General features: G+C 55.3%; 1 protein-coding gene across 1 annotated transcript; it reads right to left on the reverse strand.

Moving 5' to 3' along the window:
* Positions 1 to 448: 448 nt before the first annotated feature.
* On the reverse strand, positions 449 to 14130 carry Sbp2 (SECIS-binding protein 2). The gene is made up of 12 exons (XM_037237294.1): positions 14018 to 14130; positions 7816 to 8375; positions 7548 to 7635; positions 7320 to 7466; positions 6960 to 7220; positions 5948 to 6590; positions 5501 to 5618; positions 5137 to 5247; positions 2486 to 2595; positions 1675 to 1829; positions 1465 to 1557; positions 449 to 1127 (listed from the first exon to the last, which is right to left on the reverse strand). The coding sequence occupies exons 2-12, from the start codon at positions 8295 to 8297 to the stop codon at positions 963 to 965; spliced, it is 2373 nt and encodes a 790-aa protein (XP_037093189.1). The 5' UTR covers positions 8298 to 8375; positions 14018 to 14130; the 3' UTR covers positions 449 to 962.
* Between the last annotated feature and the right edge of the window lie 3668 nt (positions 14131 to 17798).

Consider the following 17798-nt stretch of genomic DNA (forward strand, 5'->3'; position numbering starts at 1 on the left):
AAAAAAAAAACGCTGCCTGTGACCGAAGCCTGCATTTAAGGCACGAAGCTGGTGCCCGTCGATGAGGCTTCGTGCTGACGTATTTCATGCACGAAAAAGCCGGTGGTCATACTTTTATTGACCTTGAACATAATATGGCCATTAATGAGGCGGACTTGTGTGGCATTTCTACGGCGTCACACATCTCTGGGTGAATTCAAACTGGGCGGAGCGAAATCGTCTGCACAAGTTCGCGTGCGCCCAGCTCGGTGACGAGGCGATTTGAAGTCTTACAAAGATTGCACAGAAGATTACAGCAGATGTACAGTCTTACAACTGTGAATTGCAGGAAATTGTCTTGAAAATGGCTATCTCAGTTCAAGGCCCTATAAAAGGTGAAACGGTGCCTTTAATGACGTGTTTATTTATTGTCACTTTATATATTTATTATATCACATATTTATTGTCACGCCACTCACTCCGCTTGATTCATCCTGTCCAAGTAACATTGATTTCGGCCGTGATGTCCCTTCGCTGGCCAGATGCGGAGATCAGTGAGTCATCATCACACACGTCAGGGGGCGCAGCGCGGTACTCTGCCGTAGTTTGGCAGCAATGAACGGAAAGAAAGCCTGCCACTCACAATGCACGTGATATTCCAGTCACCACCGACGCTCCCGCAACATTCATAAAATATGTTACGCGTAATCTGTACCACCAGCAGCCAGACTACCCGCGCCCACCTGCCAGTGACTTGCAGTGTGCACCGTTTCTATCACATAGTTGGACGCCCATGTCACACTGCTCACATGTCCCAGCCAAACGCCATCACAGACTATGGCGCGGTTTACAAACGCTGAGGAAATGTTGCACAATGTGCCTGATTAAACATGACTACATGTAGGTAAATGCTTCGGCCGCCCCCTGGCCGACACCGGCCGCTCCTGCCAGCCCGGATCACATCCTATGCCGACCGTCGGCCGTCAGCCGCTGACCTGGGGCGGGCTGTCGAGCGCGACGGCACGCAGCTTGGCCAGCAGCGTGTGCGTCGGGTCGTCCAGCGGCTCGGCGCTGGGCGGCTCGGCCGGCTGCTGGCGGCTGATGCGGTCGAACACGCCCAGCAGCTGACTAGAGGCCGACTCGACCGGCTGCGGGCGGCGGGCGAGGGCTGATCCGACCGGCTGGGCGGCGATCGTGTATACAGCACTGCAGACACTGCCTGCGCGTCGCGATGTAAACACCACACACGGACCAAGCTGCTCACGGTGGAGGCGCCGACCAGCTGGTGGAACGGTGCACGCGCCGGTCAAGTTGCAAGCATTGGACACTGATCACTCCATAAACAGTGACACTGGCTGTTTGGCAGACCTAGAGACAACAGGCCCCGTCCACACCGCCTGCACAGCATGCACGGACGAACTGACCATGGCTAACCAGCGGAGGTCCGCGGTGTGGCGTGGCGGGGCCCGTCCGGCTGGTACTGACCTGAGGCCGCAGCGCCTGCTCCACCTCGCGCACCATGGTGCGGTACCGTTCCTGCGCCGCCTCAGTCAGCTGCATCAGCCGCTTGAAGTTGTCCTGCGACCAGAGTGTGGCGTCATGCTCTGCCCCAGAGCAATCTCACGCTAGAAAAGGCACCGATACCACCAACTGCGCCCAGGCCGGCGTGCAGCCGGCGGGCCACCCCACACTCACCTCACTGCCCTGGTAGTTGAAGATGCCCACGCAGCTGACCGGCACCGGCTTCTTGCAGGCGTGTCCGAGAGCGCGCCGCTTGAGGGCGCAAACGAGTGGCACCTCGCGCTCCGAGGCCCGTGTCAGCAGGCTCTGCACCGCCTGGTCCAGACCGCCTGCCGGAGGCGCCGCCGGTCAGCCGTCTGCGCGGCCTGCCGGCGCGGCGCTGTCGCTCGCCGCACCGAGCGCCGCGTGACAAAGCGGAACATGCGTGACGGAGCGGACCGAAGGTGCGTGACGGGCGCGGGCTAAAGGTGCGAACGGGGCGGAGCTGAAGATGCGTGACGAGACCGGCTGAAGGTGCGTGACGAGATCGGCTGAAGGTGCGTGACAGCGTACTGAAGGTGCGTGTCGGGGCGCGTTGGAGGTGCGTGACAGAGCAAGCTGAAGGTTCGTGACGGGGCGGGCTGAAGGCGCGTGACAGCGTACTGAAGGTGCGTGGCGGGGCGCGTTGGAGGTGCGTGACAGAGCAAGCTGAAGGTTCGTGACGGGGCGGGCTGAATGCGCACACGCCATGCTACTGGGCGCGGCTCCTTCAGCCGCCGGGCAGGCGTGGGAGCGATGACGGTTTGGGGTTTCGGGCGCACGGACAACGCAAGCACGCGGTGCCAGAGTTCAGCAGCGAGATCACTCTGGAAAAACATCCTGAACTGGTTGAGCAACTTAGAAAGAAAAACAGGACCAGGGTTATGAAAGCAGCACGCCGCATTCTGGCAGGACAATGAATTTTGTAATATGCGAGTACAGCACAAAATGAGCACTTGTCATGTACCTTCGTTTTCGATTTTCTCGATGTTCGGGGCCAGAATGACGCAGGCCAACTTCTTTATCGCCAGATGCTTGGAGACCTCGCGCAGGCCATAGACGAGCCGCCGACGCGACCTGCGCGAAAGCCACACCCCGGCTGAATCAGGGCCATGCTACGCGTACTCTTCTCGATCACAGCCGTAAAGCCATCCTCATTCCGTTTGCAAGGGTTGGTGTTTGGGGTTTAGAGCGCCTCCTCCATACGTTTTTGCCCTAAAGTCATCCTCAATGTAGCCGTCTCGTTCTGCATGAGGACGATGCCCAGTTCTGGGCTCACGGCACCAGCTAATAACAGGACAGGTGACGCTCTAAACCAGATATTGAACATTCCAGCCGTCCACTTCATCCTCGGTCCCATGTACGGCGACCAAGAATGATAAAAACATCGAATTAACTCCCGAACCTACGGGAAAAATACAAAACGACTATTTTCATGCGAACACAGGGAGACGACCAAAACCAAGCTCGCACGGACCACCGAGACCTGGGCATGTCCGGAAACACCTCCCTGTCGCCAGAGGCGCATCGCTGCCGGGATTCGTTGCTGGTATGCTGGCTAAATGGTTAGTGTAACAGGTGCTATTGTCCGTCGGTAGTAAGTACTGGCCATAGATAAAATTGTGGGCCTTAGGTAGCATCTGCATGGTGATGACAAACGCTGATGATCTACACGGGGAGCCGACTCCGCTCCATCGGAGTTGAGCAGGTGTCTGGTAACATCATATCTTGTTTTGACCGCCGCTACACGAGCAGTAAAACCGCTGAACGTGCAGGTTCCAATGCGGTCTTTTTGCAGCTCGTGACCGGTTTAGGTACCTCTTATTTTTGACACGGAAAGGACTCCGCTGGAATTCATTCAAATAAGCCGCATCCTCTCGACTTGGAATCGCAGTCGGCTTGATGCTGGCTTGCGCTAACGGCCAGAGTTGGAATAAGTACAACGCGCTTTGAGGTGTAGTCGACTTCGCCGGGGCGGAATCAGGCGCAAGGCTGATGGTCACCGCCAGCATTGGCTGGCATTCGGCCCTGAATGTTAGACACAGAGCCACGAATAAGGCCTGTCAGAGCATCAATATGCGGAGGGTCTCAACAATGTGATAATAACTAACGGCCCAGAACACAGCAAAGCACCTCTCCATGGCTCGAGCAGTCTCCGCGCGCGACAGCTACCACACGTGTCACAGCAAGGAGCGAAGCAGCTCGCTGAGCGGTCTCGCTCTGCTGGCAGGGACCAGTGCGTCAGACTGTGGCTACGTTCGCCGGAGTGTCGACCACGAGTGTCGACCACGCAGTTTCCCGAGCGGGAGAGGTCCGTATCAACACGACAGCGCGCGTCATCCACCCCTGCGCCTTAACAAGAGTGTCAACTCCACATTGTCGAGTAGAGCGCAGAGCTTCCCAGTCTCCTGCACGATATCGTCTCCGTCCGCAGCATTTAGCGGCGGTGTCGGACAGCAGAGGGGCCGATTGCGGCTCGTTTCTCAGTCGCCTCGGCGGTATTCCGTTGGCGGCAGCTCGTTAATCAGAGCCTAGCGGCCACTATTGCCGCCGCCAGCTCCCGCCGGCTAACGACGTCGGCCCGGCTCGCCTCACCGCACCCAGCAGCTGACCACCGCACTGCGGCGCGCTCCGGTGTGACGGCTGACGATACTCACCGAGCCCAGCAGTTGACCACCGCACCGCGGCGCGCTCCAGTGTGACGGCTGGCGATACCCACCGAGCCCAGCAGCTGACCACCGCACTGCGGCGCGCTCCGGTGTGACGGCTGGTGATACTCACCGGGCCCAGCAGCTGACCACCGCACTGCGGCGCGCTCCAGTGTGACGGCTGGCGATACCCACCGAGCCCAGCAGCTGACCACCGCACCGCGGCGCGCTCCGGTGAGACGGCTGACGATACTCACCGAGCCCAGCAGCTGACCACCGCACTGCAGCGCGCTCCGGTCCGACGGCTGGTGATACTCACCGGGCCCAGCAGCTGACCACCGCACTGCAGCGCGCTCCGGTCCGACGGCTGGTGATACTCACCGGGCCCAGCAGCTGACCACCGCACTGCGGCGCGCTCCGGTGTGACGGCTGACGATACTCACCGCCCAGCAGTTGACCACCGCACGCGGCGCGCTCCAGTGTGACGGCTGGCGATACCCACCGAGCCCAGCAGCTGACCACCGCACCGCGGCGCGCTCCGGTGAGACGGCTGACGATACTCACCGAGCCCAGCAGCTGACCACCGCACTGCAGCGCGCTCCGGTCCGACGGCTGGTGATACTCACCGGGCCCAGCAGCTGACCACCGCACTGCAGCGCGCTCCGGTCCGACGGCTGGTGATACTCACCGGGCCCAGCAGCTGACCACCGCACTGCAGCGCGCTCCGGTCCGACGGCTGGCGATACTGAAGCGCAATATTTTTCGTACGTTGCCTATGCAACGGTAATCCCCTTATAATCTCTCCAAGCAGCGGGACGCAAGCTGGCGAGCAGGTGAGCAAGAAAGAAGAAAACATGCCTCCGCGTGACGACGGAGAGCCACGAATAACGTCTGAAGGCGAGGCCTTCGCCAGATTTCCGTCCGCGCGGCCGTTCGCGGCCCGGCTCGGCCGGCGGTGCGGGTTGCTGACCTGGCCTTGATGGGGTCGCGGCTGTAGAGCCGGTCCTGGAATCGGGTGAGGTCCTGCAGCAGCAGCCGGGCCGTGTCGTCAATCTCGGGACTCAGGGTCTGCTGACAGTATCCTGGCCGCCGGGCCCGCCGGGCACGCACCGTCAGCCCACACACGCCGTCAGACGCAGCCACGCATGCACACGGAGACGGCAGGTACAGCTGCTGCTGCCGACCACTTCTCGAAAACGGCACACGGCTTAGTGGATCCTCGGGAATGGTTTAGACCTACGGCAGCTGCCGGGCTACACACACCCACACCGATACGTGTCCGGCTGTGGTGGCAGTCATTGTTACACCAGCGCTCGGCGCCGGCGGCCACTCACTCCCTGAACTTGCGGCTGTGGATGAGCAGTTTGGGGTCGACGCTGAGGGTCGGCTCGTAGCTGGGACCGCGGCTCGGCGGCGCCTCCTCGTCACTGTCGACGTCCGCCGCCGGCGGCTCTGCCAACACCAGACACACCCGGCCTGATGGACTGCCTGCAGACCATGACGCACACAACACCGAAGCATGGGGCTCGAACATAACAAAACGCACAGAGGGGCATGTGCATTGCTGCACTGCAAAGATGGTACATCCTTCGCAAACCTAGTGCATGAGACAGTACAAGCCAAACACGATGTTGCAAAAAACACGATGTTATACAACGATGCTATACGATACAACATCCCACGATGTCATACAAAAAATAAAGAGAGCACGCCAGGAAATTGTTATTTTTCGTTTCTTCCTGTACACTTTCATTCTGTGCACCAAGCGGGCCATAACAGACCTGATAAATTAGTCCTGGTAATAGGCTGTTGGTCCTCCACGGGGGTTGGCCGCTCCTGCCTGGCTGCGCTGGCCGGCTGGACGTTCGCTGGGGTCGACTGCCGCTCTGTGACAACCGCTTGCGCTGCTGGTGATGCACACTGCTGTGCCGCTGCTGGGTCGCCCTGCTGAACTGGGGTCACAGGCTGTACTTTGGCAGGAGCAAACGGCTGCACTGTTGCCGCATTGGCCTGATGCGTTGCAGTCACCGGCTGGGCTGTTGCTGTGGTAACTGACTTGGGAGTTGCTACGGTAGCTAGTTCGGCCGCCGCTGGAGTGAGCCCGGGCTGAGCCTTAGCCAGTGTAGCCAGCTGAGAGTGAGCAGGCCGCGGCTCCGGCGCCGGGATTCCCTGCAGGGCCGCCAACAGAACACTCTGCTGGTCAGCTCCCGCCGGCGTCGGCTGCTCGACCGGCGCGACGGCGTCGGGCTCGTCGCCGCCAGCCTCGGCCGCCGGGCCGGCGCGGCGGCGCCGCCGTTCGGCCCGCTCGCGCAGGATGACCCGCTTCAACAGCGACGGCTTCTTCTTCTTGGGCACGAGCCGCTCCTTGCCGCGGTGGCGCACAAGCACGGTGGAGTCGAGCCGGTTGGCGCCGGGCCGCGTCAGCTGCACCGGCCGCCGGCTCGGCGCGCCGCCGCGCACGCCGTCCCGCCGCTTGGGCCGCGGCGCCGGCTGTCGGCACAGGCCGGACCGCCGTCACACAGCGCCCGACGCCGGCACAAGGCCTGCGCCGGCCACAGGCCGCCCGTCCGCACGCAATGGACACGACACACGCTGGCTCCACATCGGTACGCGCGTGGCCAGGCTCACAAAAAAGCTGGCTTAGGTAATACACTCAAAGCGCGCGTTCGTTTCATATAATTGCAAGAGTGATACTGTTGAAGAGATCTAACAGAATAAGGGCGACGCCGATGCAAAAACCTGATGCGTCATGCCTGCGCTACCACCATTAGTTACGCTGCAACTGCCACTAACCGTGCGATCCGCCAGATCCATGAGACTCATCTCAATCGGTGTGCGCTTCTTCGGGTTCTTCTTCTTCGTCTCCACCACCAGCACCTCGATGCTGTCCTCACCGGGTGCCGGCAGCTTCTTGGGCAGCTCCCGCAGCATCCTGCTGTAGGACTTGGGCGCGCTTTGCTGGCGCCTGACGGGCGGCGGCGACGGCGGCGACGCACCTTCACCAGGCTCGTCCGGCGCGCGCACCGGCGCCGTCGTCTCCTCCAGGCTGGGATACTGGTCGGCGGCGCGCAGATCGACCGCCTCGGCCGGGCCCCGCGCGCGCCAGCGGGCCGCATGTGAACCGTGTAGCCGCTGGAAGGCGTGCGCCGTCACCAGCTGCACATGCGTGTCTTTGCTGGCGTTCATCCGCGCCAGGATCAGCTGGCTTTCTTTCTTCTTGGCCTTCTTCAACGCCCGCTTCTCCTTCTTGCGGGCTGATGCCTCGTCCGTCTCGGCCTTGGCCCCGTCGGCGGCCGCCGGCTTGTCCCCGCCGACCACAGCGGCGGTGGCGGCGGCGGCGCCCCCGGTAGTGGGTGGCTCGGCCGGCGCCGGCGCCGTCACTGTCTTCAGCATGGCCACGTCCTCGCGGATATCCTCGCGGACTAGGTCGCGCCGTTCCGACTTCCTCGTCGCCTCACGCTTCGGCCGGCTGCGCGACACCGCCTCCGAGTAGTTGACGGCGCGGGTCGGCGCGGGCACCGGCGCCGCTGGTGGCGGCCGCAGCGGCGGCGCGGCCGGCGACGCCGCCGGCTCCGCCTGCTGCGCCATCGAGCGCAGCGACTCGTCCAGCTTGAGCGCCACACTGGCGCGGCGCCGCTCGCCGCCCGGCCTGCAGGCGTCGCCGTCGTCGGCCCGCAGGCTCGGGAAGTCTGCCTCCGAGCCGAGCGGCAGGTCGAACTTCGGCATGGTGAGCCGCGCGCCGCGCCGCAGCACGGCCACCGGCCGGTTCGGCCGGTCCGATGCCATGCTCATGGGGAACTTGGCGCCCAACCGCGACCGGTTGGCGGGCCGCGATTCCGGCTTGCGCGGCTCGGGAGTGTGGATCTGGCCCAGCCGGGTCAGCGCGAAGTCCTCGTCTCGCAGCATGGTGAGCGCCTGGCGGGAGCGCATCACGAGGTGCCAGTCCGGGTCCTTGCGCTCGGCTCGCTTGGGCGGGCCCGGCTCGTCCTTAGTGGCGCGCTTCTTTCGGGCGGCGGTGTCCTCCGCTGTCGAGTCCGGCACGGGCTTGGGGTGCTGGGTGGCGTTCCTGCGCGGACGCGCTCCCACCGTCATCCAGTCACCGTCGTTGTCCGGGACATCATTTTCGGCCATTCTGAGTGTTTGACTGAACTAAACCAGGAGTCGTTAAGGCGAGTTTGCCTTCAAATGGTGCACATATTCCCTCAAAATCTGAAACGGACAAGGGCGTCGATTTGTATTCAGTTGTAAGGGCCATAATTGCCGTCCCCAACGTTGAGCTGAAACTCAGCAATGTTGGCTTGTCCTCCCCTCCCCCCATATTTTTGTTCGGCCGGAACATTACAAAGGTAAAGTTCGAAAGAGAGAAGTTAAAAAGAAAGGCAAAATTGCAAAGGAAAAGTTAACGATCACCCCCAAGACTATCATCCTTAGTCCTCCAGCGCAGTGGCGTTCCCATGGAGGGTACAGCGGGGTTCCTTGACCCCGCAATTTCAAAATAAACCCCTCAGATGAGGATGACTTAAGATATTGCGGGTAAATCATTTTGTAGCTGACTTCTTTGTTTTGTCCGTCCAACGCGAGCCCAGACGCCTTTTCCCCGCAACATGAATACAATATTGACGTTACTGATTCACCGATCTTATGGACTCACTTACGAGCAGCGACATTTTATCTGCTACCCACCGTAGGCTACGGATCTAACACTTCCTTGAAACACAAATTTCTTTGTTGCAAAATCTCATGAGAAAACAACATCGGGTGACAGAACGTCTGCTGTTTTGGGGGCACGGCACCGTTAGTTCAGATTATAGGTACAGTTCAGCTACAAAGTGAGAACAAATACCGAAGATATCAACTGCTTGGACGGATTTTAAATCGGATTCCGTGCTGAGCTTAACTTATTCCTAGCGCTTCGAATTCACCATCTCCTTGTTCTAATGAAGGTTGAACGGGCCCATTTTGTTTGCGGCCCTTATCCAAAAAACGGGAAATCTTCGTTATGCTACGCAACTACGCGACTCTTGGTCGGCCTGTAACCAGGCGGACACTGCCATTCCAACGGCCGAAGGAACCTCTTTGACGAGCCATGTACGAACACATATTCAGGAAGGCAAATCTACTACCACGCGCTCCATCAAATCATGAATGTGGTCACCAGAACTTCAACGTTCTACCGAAGTTGGGCTCCGGCAATGCCGATTGTGCCCGAGCAGAAAAATACATCCTGTTTATGCGCGCATTTTACGTGTTCCAGCCAGCGGGAAGGTTGATAGGTGATGTCTGTAAACTGCCACTTCACTATTTGTGTCAAAAGATGTCAGCGCCAACACGTTTGGGGGCAAGCCTACGGCAATGGTTGAGTTTCATCTTACATGCTGTGCCCAATTTGTTTTAAACTGCTCAGCGGTATTAATTCACGTGTTCATGGAACTCATCGATTCAGATTGACACCCAACTTTCTGACTGCAAGGGAAAAGAGCATCACCGTGTGCAACAGAAAATGACACCATTTAACGATGCGCAATTTTACATATGAAGTCAAAGTTATTTTGTAGGCTGGTCTATTATCACCTTGAAATAGTAGGAGAGTTGAAAATTGTGGGCAAAATGACCTCGGCCATCGCGCGCTCATAAAGGGAGCACTCCACGTTTGTACAGGGCTCCACGTACGCTCCCGTTTGATCTGAAACAGCCATCTTCAAGAACATTCGGTGCAGTTCACAGCTCTGCCCTTCTTAAGCCCTAAACCCCTCTGGTTTCTGAGCTACGCACCCAATAAGAAGTGCGGAATATCTCATGCAGACTATCTCAAGGCCACCCTCACATCCAGACGCCTTGATGACGTCATTCAAATCCTGCCAGTCTATTGGTCATGCGGCAATCAAGGCCACCAAAATATAATTGTCGAGTCGTTCATGTCTAGCGTTCATGAGCACGATTCCTTGATATAACGGCCGTCAATTGGCTCTCAATCAATGATGTGCCTGGTACGATGACGCAACCAAGCAATGACGTATGGAGGATCATATTAACTGACCTGAGAAATTGTGTTCTCTGGAGCAGTCTCTTCCACTTAAAAGCACACCAATAGTTATAATGGAATTTGCTTTATAACATATGATCCTTGATTCAATATCTTCAAATGCGGAACCTTTCCAATATCTTCAAATTTGGAACGCTTCTTTAACTCCCTGTCACTGTCACTGTTTAACACTGTCATTCTTATAGCTCACATTAAAGAGCTTGCGTAATGACATATCTACATTGAACGGACAATTATGCGCACCTCAGGCGTGCAGCAACAAGTCAATAATAAGTGTGCCGCGGCGACCCTGCTAGAAGTACACACATTTCCGCATCACAGCGCCAACAAACGTACCCTCACCGCTGTTTTTAAGACGCATTTTTATGCATCTAGTTAACGCAGTTTGCGAAAAATAAAGCGGTCACAGAATCGAGTTGGAATGTGGTACGACGCGAAATGCAGGCCAATGTTTTTTTTTTACAAGCCACTTGCACATTGTACATAAATTGCAGCTTACATAAATCAGCATTGTTTCACGCGGGAGGTGCTATGATCCTGAATCCAGTGACGAAAAGGACATGAGAGTAGTTCGTGTAATTTGGTAGCATAGTTTGAGCCCAGATCATGTAGGTGAGTCTGTGGGTCCGCGAACACGCACCCGGGTAGCTGGTTGAATACCCTTCGCTCGGCTGGGAGGTCAATTTGGCGTCCTGAAGATTTTTAAAAAAGATAAGAGAACTAGAGACACCAAGACACCAAACTTACAAAATGTGTTGACCTCTACGTGAACTCACTTGTGTCACAATTTGAAATGCCTAGGTATTGACTGCCTGGTCAAATAAGGTCAAACAAGACCCAACTCCAAAATGGTGTCCAAAAAGCCCCGGCCTTCTCATGTAAACACCGTGGACCTAGATAACTGGTCTAAGCAAAATATTTAGGTTCGGAGGATCACGCTGACCCGTACCCAAGCGCGTGTTGATGTAGTCGGATGCTTCGTACCCCAAAGAAACGTGTGTTTGTCCTATATACCAGCACACTTACCCACACTACAACGCCCGTTTCCCTCCTAATAAAGTGCAGGGCTCTCATCGCCGGATACCAATCGTAACAGCTACGCGGATAAACGATGCAATAAACTGCACACCTACGACCAGAAGATGCACAAAAGTTTGAGTGGGTAAACTGGGAAGCTCCGGAGTATGTGGATAACCTAACCTAACATGTTTAAAGCTGACACTGTCCCCGTGCCATGCAACAACCAAAAAAACTACGTGCCTCCGCTTATGTGCGCCATAGAAGACCGCCTTTGGCACCCTTAGGCGGCCTCGAAAGTGGCGTCTTTTCCATCTAACCACAGCAGGCACATGCTTTCAGTGCCCCTGCCTGCCCCCACACTCTCGATCTGCCCCTGCCTGCCTTTACACTCTCAATCTGCCCCTGCCTGACTATGATGCCGCTTAAATTAAGTACTAAGGAGTCTTTCATGCATGATACAACATAAAAATCTCTATCATCTTTCCACAAAATAAAGTGGGCTATACATGTTGAAAGACATGGAGAAGGGGGAGCAGGTTGGTGAAGCCTTGGCTCACTCTCCTTTCATTTACAAAAATTGACATCCCTGGTAACAGATGCATAATGCTGGCCACCAGATACTAGCATGAACATCCTAAACAATCAGAACTAATATATGGGATATGCCATTCATTTTGACATTATGTCATGATTACAATGGATATTATTTTTTACAAAGGCAAAAAGTTAAGCTGTTAAGCTGAGTGCATTTTGTTGCCCTTCAAAACACATCTTGCTTTCTATAGTGATGGGACACATTAGCTGGTATGGTAGTAACATCACTCTGTACATTCCATCTGCTGGCAACACAGGCAGTAGTTATGACATCACAACTACTTCAGTTCACCTATTTTTGCACTTGCAGCAATCTGAAATGGAACATTCAATATTCTGGTACATTTGAGCTTTTAAATTTACATCTAAGATGCATATTCTCATCATGCCCATCAAATTTGGTTCCTACCCAATTATGCCCCAGAAATGCTGCTTCGTTAATGTTGCTACAGAGAAATGCATTGTGGTCTGCTGCTCCACTTATTGTTAGGAAATAATTGTTAGACAATTTTAACAAAAAATTACTCATCACTCCCTTGCTCCATCCGCACATTCCTCTTGATGTAACCTTTAACATGGTATGGATTTATGCATTATTGTTTAAACTCAGCATGATACCTGCGGCCAGTACCACAAATTTCTCACTTCATGAAAATGATGATCATTGAGACTTATGTTTTCTTCAGTGGCATTGTTATAGCACAGCCCAGTTTTCCCACCAGAAAGCACCACCTACTTGAAAACACCACTCACAAGGAGGTGTGCAAGAAAGCAATCCTATCTTTAATATAATGCTTCATACCAGTTTCACAACACATAACTCTCATGACAGTTATATATTAGCTGGTGGATGCAACTGCAATGGATCTGCCAAAAAAGGGGCCCCCATGCTGATTGTCTGCAACATTGATTGCTCTATTGTTAGAAATACCAAATGTATTCCAAAGATACATCCAGCTGATACTATGATGCAAGACAAAAAAGATACTGATACAAGATAACCAGTGCAGTATAAAGTACACATGGCTTACCTGTGTTTTGATGCATGATTGATACACCTGGCATGAAGGTGTCTACCAAATAGTACCAGGTAAACATACAGCTACTTTATAGAATCCTAGGCCTCACAATTGTCCAATATTGCCTCTGCTTCTAAATATAATGATAAAGAATAAAAATATGTGCAAAAATGCAGCTTAAAATCTGAGGGTATTTCTAACTGTGCAATTATCATGAGGCTGGTCCAGACAAATATTTATCCTAAAGGCAGGTTCACTGTGAACCCAAAAATTTCATAACTGTAAAATGCAGTCAGGAGGTTCAAAGCTAGTGAAGTATGTCCTTCAGGTGATATCAAATTTTTTAGTTGACTGCTCCACATCATTTTTCAATGTAGTATACTCTCATTGCAATTAGGGACCTTAGCCCAGAAGTCACCATTGGGCATACACTCAATGTTTTTCTTCAGTTACCAATTCTGACTGACCCACAATGCAAAGTCTATTCTGATGCTGAGTTCATGGGGTGAAGCCAAACTTTGAGTTGACCAATTCTTACTCAATGAGATGAAGCGGCCAAGCTGATAAGCTTACCTGTTCCGTGCCATTGAATAAAACCCTGCATATGGCACATGTGTGACTGGTAAGAGAATATTGCATCTTGTGTTCCATTCCCTTCATATCTGGTGGCTGTCAGAATGTAGATATCAGTTGTTGCTCTATTTTGTGTGTGCTCTATTATATTTCTGTTCTTGGTGTGGGTAAACTTATCACTAATCACAGCATGAAGGATTTACTTATGAAGCCTGTGAATGTTGTGACCCATCAACAGTATTTTTCTTTGTCTTGGCTTGGCCGATTTCACCATCAAGTGGTTGACAAGAGAGTGCTTGGCTCTGGCAGCATCTGGCTATTATCGTAGTCCGAGGGAATGCAGCCTTAGCAACATCCAGTTTAGCTAGCTTAAAAAAAGCAACTGTACACGCCCATCACAAAGACGGCATGTTGAGACAGCTTGCAGCGTCGTCAAAAGAAGGGACCATGGATGCCAAGACTCCCAAGAATGATATTTGCGGTGGAGCGCGGCCTGCAACACGGTCATTCGGCCTTACGGTCTCGGTCTCCAAAACATGACCTGCTGCTGACCTAAGTACCATAACTCGAGGGGTTTATGGTCCCACCACACGCATGCTCACCTGTAGTCGCATCAGCTGACCACCTTAGAACCTGCTAATTTTAAGAGTGTGTCCGTAACCAAATAGGCTTCCCTTCCTGATAAATATAGGCATTGGATTGCGTCCACAACACATCTACGCTATTTCGATCATGGATATGGTATTTTGCCACATATGTGCCATGATACCACCACCATTAGGCTACCAAATAGACCTTCGGCTTTTCGAGATGCTACGCCATTTCATCATACATGTCCACGAATTTGCATGATTGTCCTGAACCACTATAAAGCGTAACAGAATTACTACGGTCCGCCACATACAACGCAAGTTGAGCAACTTAGTCAAAATTGGAGTTGAAATACATAGTTTTCAGACAGCGCAAAAGTACCCCGAGCTTGCAATGTCCCTAAGTCGCACAGAGTAAGCAAATTCGCAAATTAACGGTACATGGGCAAACCAGAAACAACAACCCACTCTCAAAGGTGCATCTTGAAACGCTGACCGATTTACCATGGCTGCCTGAAAATACACCACAGACATATTGCGAACACCACTCATAAACTACATATTGCTGCCAACTCCCGCGAAGTTCTGAAATTCTTCGCCACGCAAGCAAGACGGGAAAGCAACAAGCCGGGTTGGCGCGCCCTGAATGATGGAACCGGGAGCAGCTAGACCCGGTCGTCTGACCAGGTCCGGCCGCCTCTCCGTCGAGCTGCCCATGGATTAAAGCTCGAGCGAGGATGGCGGCAGGGCGCGGCCCGCGACACGGCGCTCGGTCTTACGGGGGACGGGACTCCGGAACATAGGCAATGCATGTTTTATGAACGTGGCGCTGCAATGCCTGAGCAGCACCCACGCTCTGCATGACTATATCATGCCAGGCAGGTACTGGATTAATCGGCACGACTACCTCCGCCATAAAAGGTGCTCTCATCAGTGTATTTGTCATGCTAATGCGAGACCAATGGAAGAGCCCAGAACTCGAAGTTCGTTGACCTGTTTGTCGGACAGCCCATGTTCACAGTGCGGTGCATGGTGTGTGGTGCATGGCGTCTGCCCCGGAAGAATTTTGCTCGGGTACCACCTGCCGCGAATTAAACGTGTTGATCGGGAGAGTCGCATGCGTGATCGCAGGGCTTGCTTTCACAGAGAGCGTACTTTAGATATCACAGGGAGCTTCCAAAGCTGCTTCGCGGGTGATGAGAGTGTGTTTTCACGGGAACATTCCTAAATGTCACGTCAGCTGCTTCTCACTGTGTTGTGCACCGCACAGGTACGCTTGCGCCTATGCCACCTAGAGATCGGGCACGGAAGGCCCGACCATGCCTCAATCCTCATAACCAACCCTCCGTCGCATGTGCTGCGACCGTCCCCCCCCCCCCCATCAAGTGTGGTGCACCGGCCCCAGGCCGCAGCCTCCACGGCCCCCGTATTGACCGACGCTCCTCGTGCGCTGCCTCCCCGAGCCGCAGGCCAATGTAACTGTTCCCCCGGAGTCGGTGCTGACCGGCGCTGCCGCCCGCGCCGCCGATTGTCCGTGCCGGGTTCAGTGTCGGGCCCGTGCTGGAGTCCGTGCCGAGTTCTGTGGACGAATCCGTGCCGGGGTCCGTGCGGGGTCTGTGGCGGGTCCGTGCGGGGTCAGCGGCGGGCCCGTGCCGGGGTCCGTGGCGGGTCCGTGCCCGTCTGCGGCCCGTCTGCGGCGGATTCCGTGTCCAGGTCCGGCCGCAGCCGTCCGACGGATGGCGAGGTTCGAGCGCCGGACGGTGCGCTGGTCACACCGCAGTGTGCTCGCACCCGCGTCAACAAATCACGTACCCATGCATGTTCCTGTCGCTGTTGTGCCGGCTGTTCATTACACGGGTGTATCGACGTGTGTGCAGCGTCTTAGAATGAGAGCCCTGCGGCAGCAGCGGACGGATTTCTTATTTCTCCGGTCTTAGTATTCAGCTATACGATGGAAACGCCATTCAGAATGAATGGCGGGCGAACGTCTGAGGCAGAGTCGCCGCGGGCGCGGATAGCGCGTTTTGGATGTACGGATCGGCAGTGTGCCGTCGACACACGAGTCAGTGTACGAGATATACGAGTATCTTAGACAATGTAGATGACATCGTATAGCACTATTCTATATTTAGTGGATACAGTATAACGCTTATAGCGTTGTTGTCGAGTTACATCAGTAATCCGATGGCTGGGATAGAGGGGGGTCAACCGAACCAAGAACTTCGTCCCAATTACAAAACCTATGTCGATTAGCACTTAAAAGCTGGAAAAACTGGGCTTGTTTGACCAAGCGATCGGTTGTGATTCGAAAATCTTCGCTTCGTTATGACGGCATCGAAGACGTCGCTTCACCTGTCAGATTTTCAAATCGCCTTACCCTCACGCTTGACTTGCATCTCAGATTTGTCATGAAACTGATCAGCGACAATCACGCGCCAGAGTTCCATTCAGTCGAGCCGCGTCAGTCCCGAGTTCCGTTCAATCGACCCGCGTCGGTCTCGAGCTACGTCTAATCGAGCAGCGTCAGTCTCGAGCTACGTTTAATCGGGCAGCGGCAGTCCCGAGTTCCGTTCAGTCGAGCCACGCCGGTCTCGAGTTCCGTTCAGTCGAGCTGCGTCAGTCTCGTACACAGCTGCACGCAGTCCCTGACGCATCAGAAGACGCGGCCGCTGCCCACCGGCTCTCGGGAGCCGCCCAGCAGCGTCCCGCGCGGGAGAGTCCGGAGTGCGGCGTACCAGTCTCGTCAGTGGCGCGCTGCCACCGGGCCACGTGAGGAGTACGGCCGGGGCGAGCCGCCCTCTCCCGCAGGTCAGCTGGCGGGCCGCAGGTCAAACGAACGCGCGCGGCTGACCGGCGGCGGGCAGCGCAGTGGCGCCTGCGGTCGGCCGGCACTGGCCGGCAACGCGGCAACCGGACGCGCTCTTCAGCCTGGTTGGGCCCGGGAGGGGAGAATCCGGGACAGGGTCGGCAGCGGCGGCCTGGTCCCACGGCAGGGGGGGGGGAGGGGAGGGCAGACCGACGTTGGCGGACACTGGCACATGAAGCGGGTCAGCGGACAGGCCGGTCTCACTGCTCGAGACCCAAGCATGGGGAAGGACGCACGAGGTCCCACAGGTATTGCTGGTACGAGCGATAATGAAGCTGTTGCGGACACTGCAAGAGGAGCCGCGATCGCTTCGGGGCAAGAAAGGTATGGGCCAGGAAGCAGCACCGTTGCTGAACAAGAGCTACAACTTGTTCCGAGGAAAAATGGCATCCCCTGCGAGGAAAGTTTGTGACCCACTGCTTTTTAAGATTTAGCCAGAACCTTTTCATTGGAAAGCTTTTTAGGATCAGCGTCCTCACGAAACAATGCTTGTTGCGTGACCCCTGACCCCACCCATCCGATCATGTTCCAGGACACCGGCAGAATGATGACGAGTTTGACGTGCCGCAATGCTCGGCACGGTTCGTTCTGCCTTTCGTTTCGTTTCGTTCACCTGAGCTTCATTGCGGCTGCTGCCACCGGACCGAGGCCATCCCACTCAGGGACAAACAGCGAGTGCCTAAAGCGACTGGAACCTACCCCAACACGGGTGGAAGGATCAGACTGTAGGCGCTCTCATCAACTGAGCTGTCGGGACGGACAATGATGATTGACTGGTAACATAACTAACGATTTAATCGCTCTGTGTGGCAATGGCGGGGACAGTTGATGAGGTTTTCTGGCAACTTCAGGGGTGGCATAAGTTAGGAACTCAGCCTGCATATTTGTGGAGATGACCTTAAGGCTGGGGGTTAAGGACCGGCCCGG

The sequence above is a fragment of the Pollicipes pollicipes genome, unplaced genomic scaffold (assembly GCF_011947565.3).
Source record: "Pollicipes pollicipes isolate AB1234 unplaced genomic scaffold, Ppol_2.1 Scaffold_7261;HRSCAF=8764_pilon_pilon_pilon, whole genome shotgun sequence".
NCBI classification, from domain to species: Eukaryota; Metazoa; Arthropoda; class Thecostraca; order Pollicipedomorpha; family Pollicipedidae; genus Pollicipes; species Pollicipes pollicipes.

Excerpts from the sequence above, each read along its gene's own strand:
- Sbp2 (XM_037237294.1), bottom strand. The coding sequence starts at position 8,297 with ATGGCCGAAAATGATGTCCCGGACAACGACGGTGACTGGATGACGGTG. Across the intron at positions 7,636-7,815 it reads GACGACGGCGACGCCTGCAG|CCGGCCGAAGCGTGAGGCGA; the intron begins GCCGGGCGGCGA and ends GGTGTCGCGCAG. Across the intron at positions 6,591-6,959 it reads TGGATCTGGCGGATCGCACG|CTGACGCGGCCCGGCGCCAA; the intron begins GTTAGTGGCAGT and ends CGGCCGGTGCAG.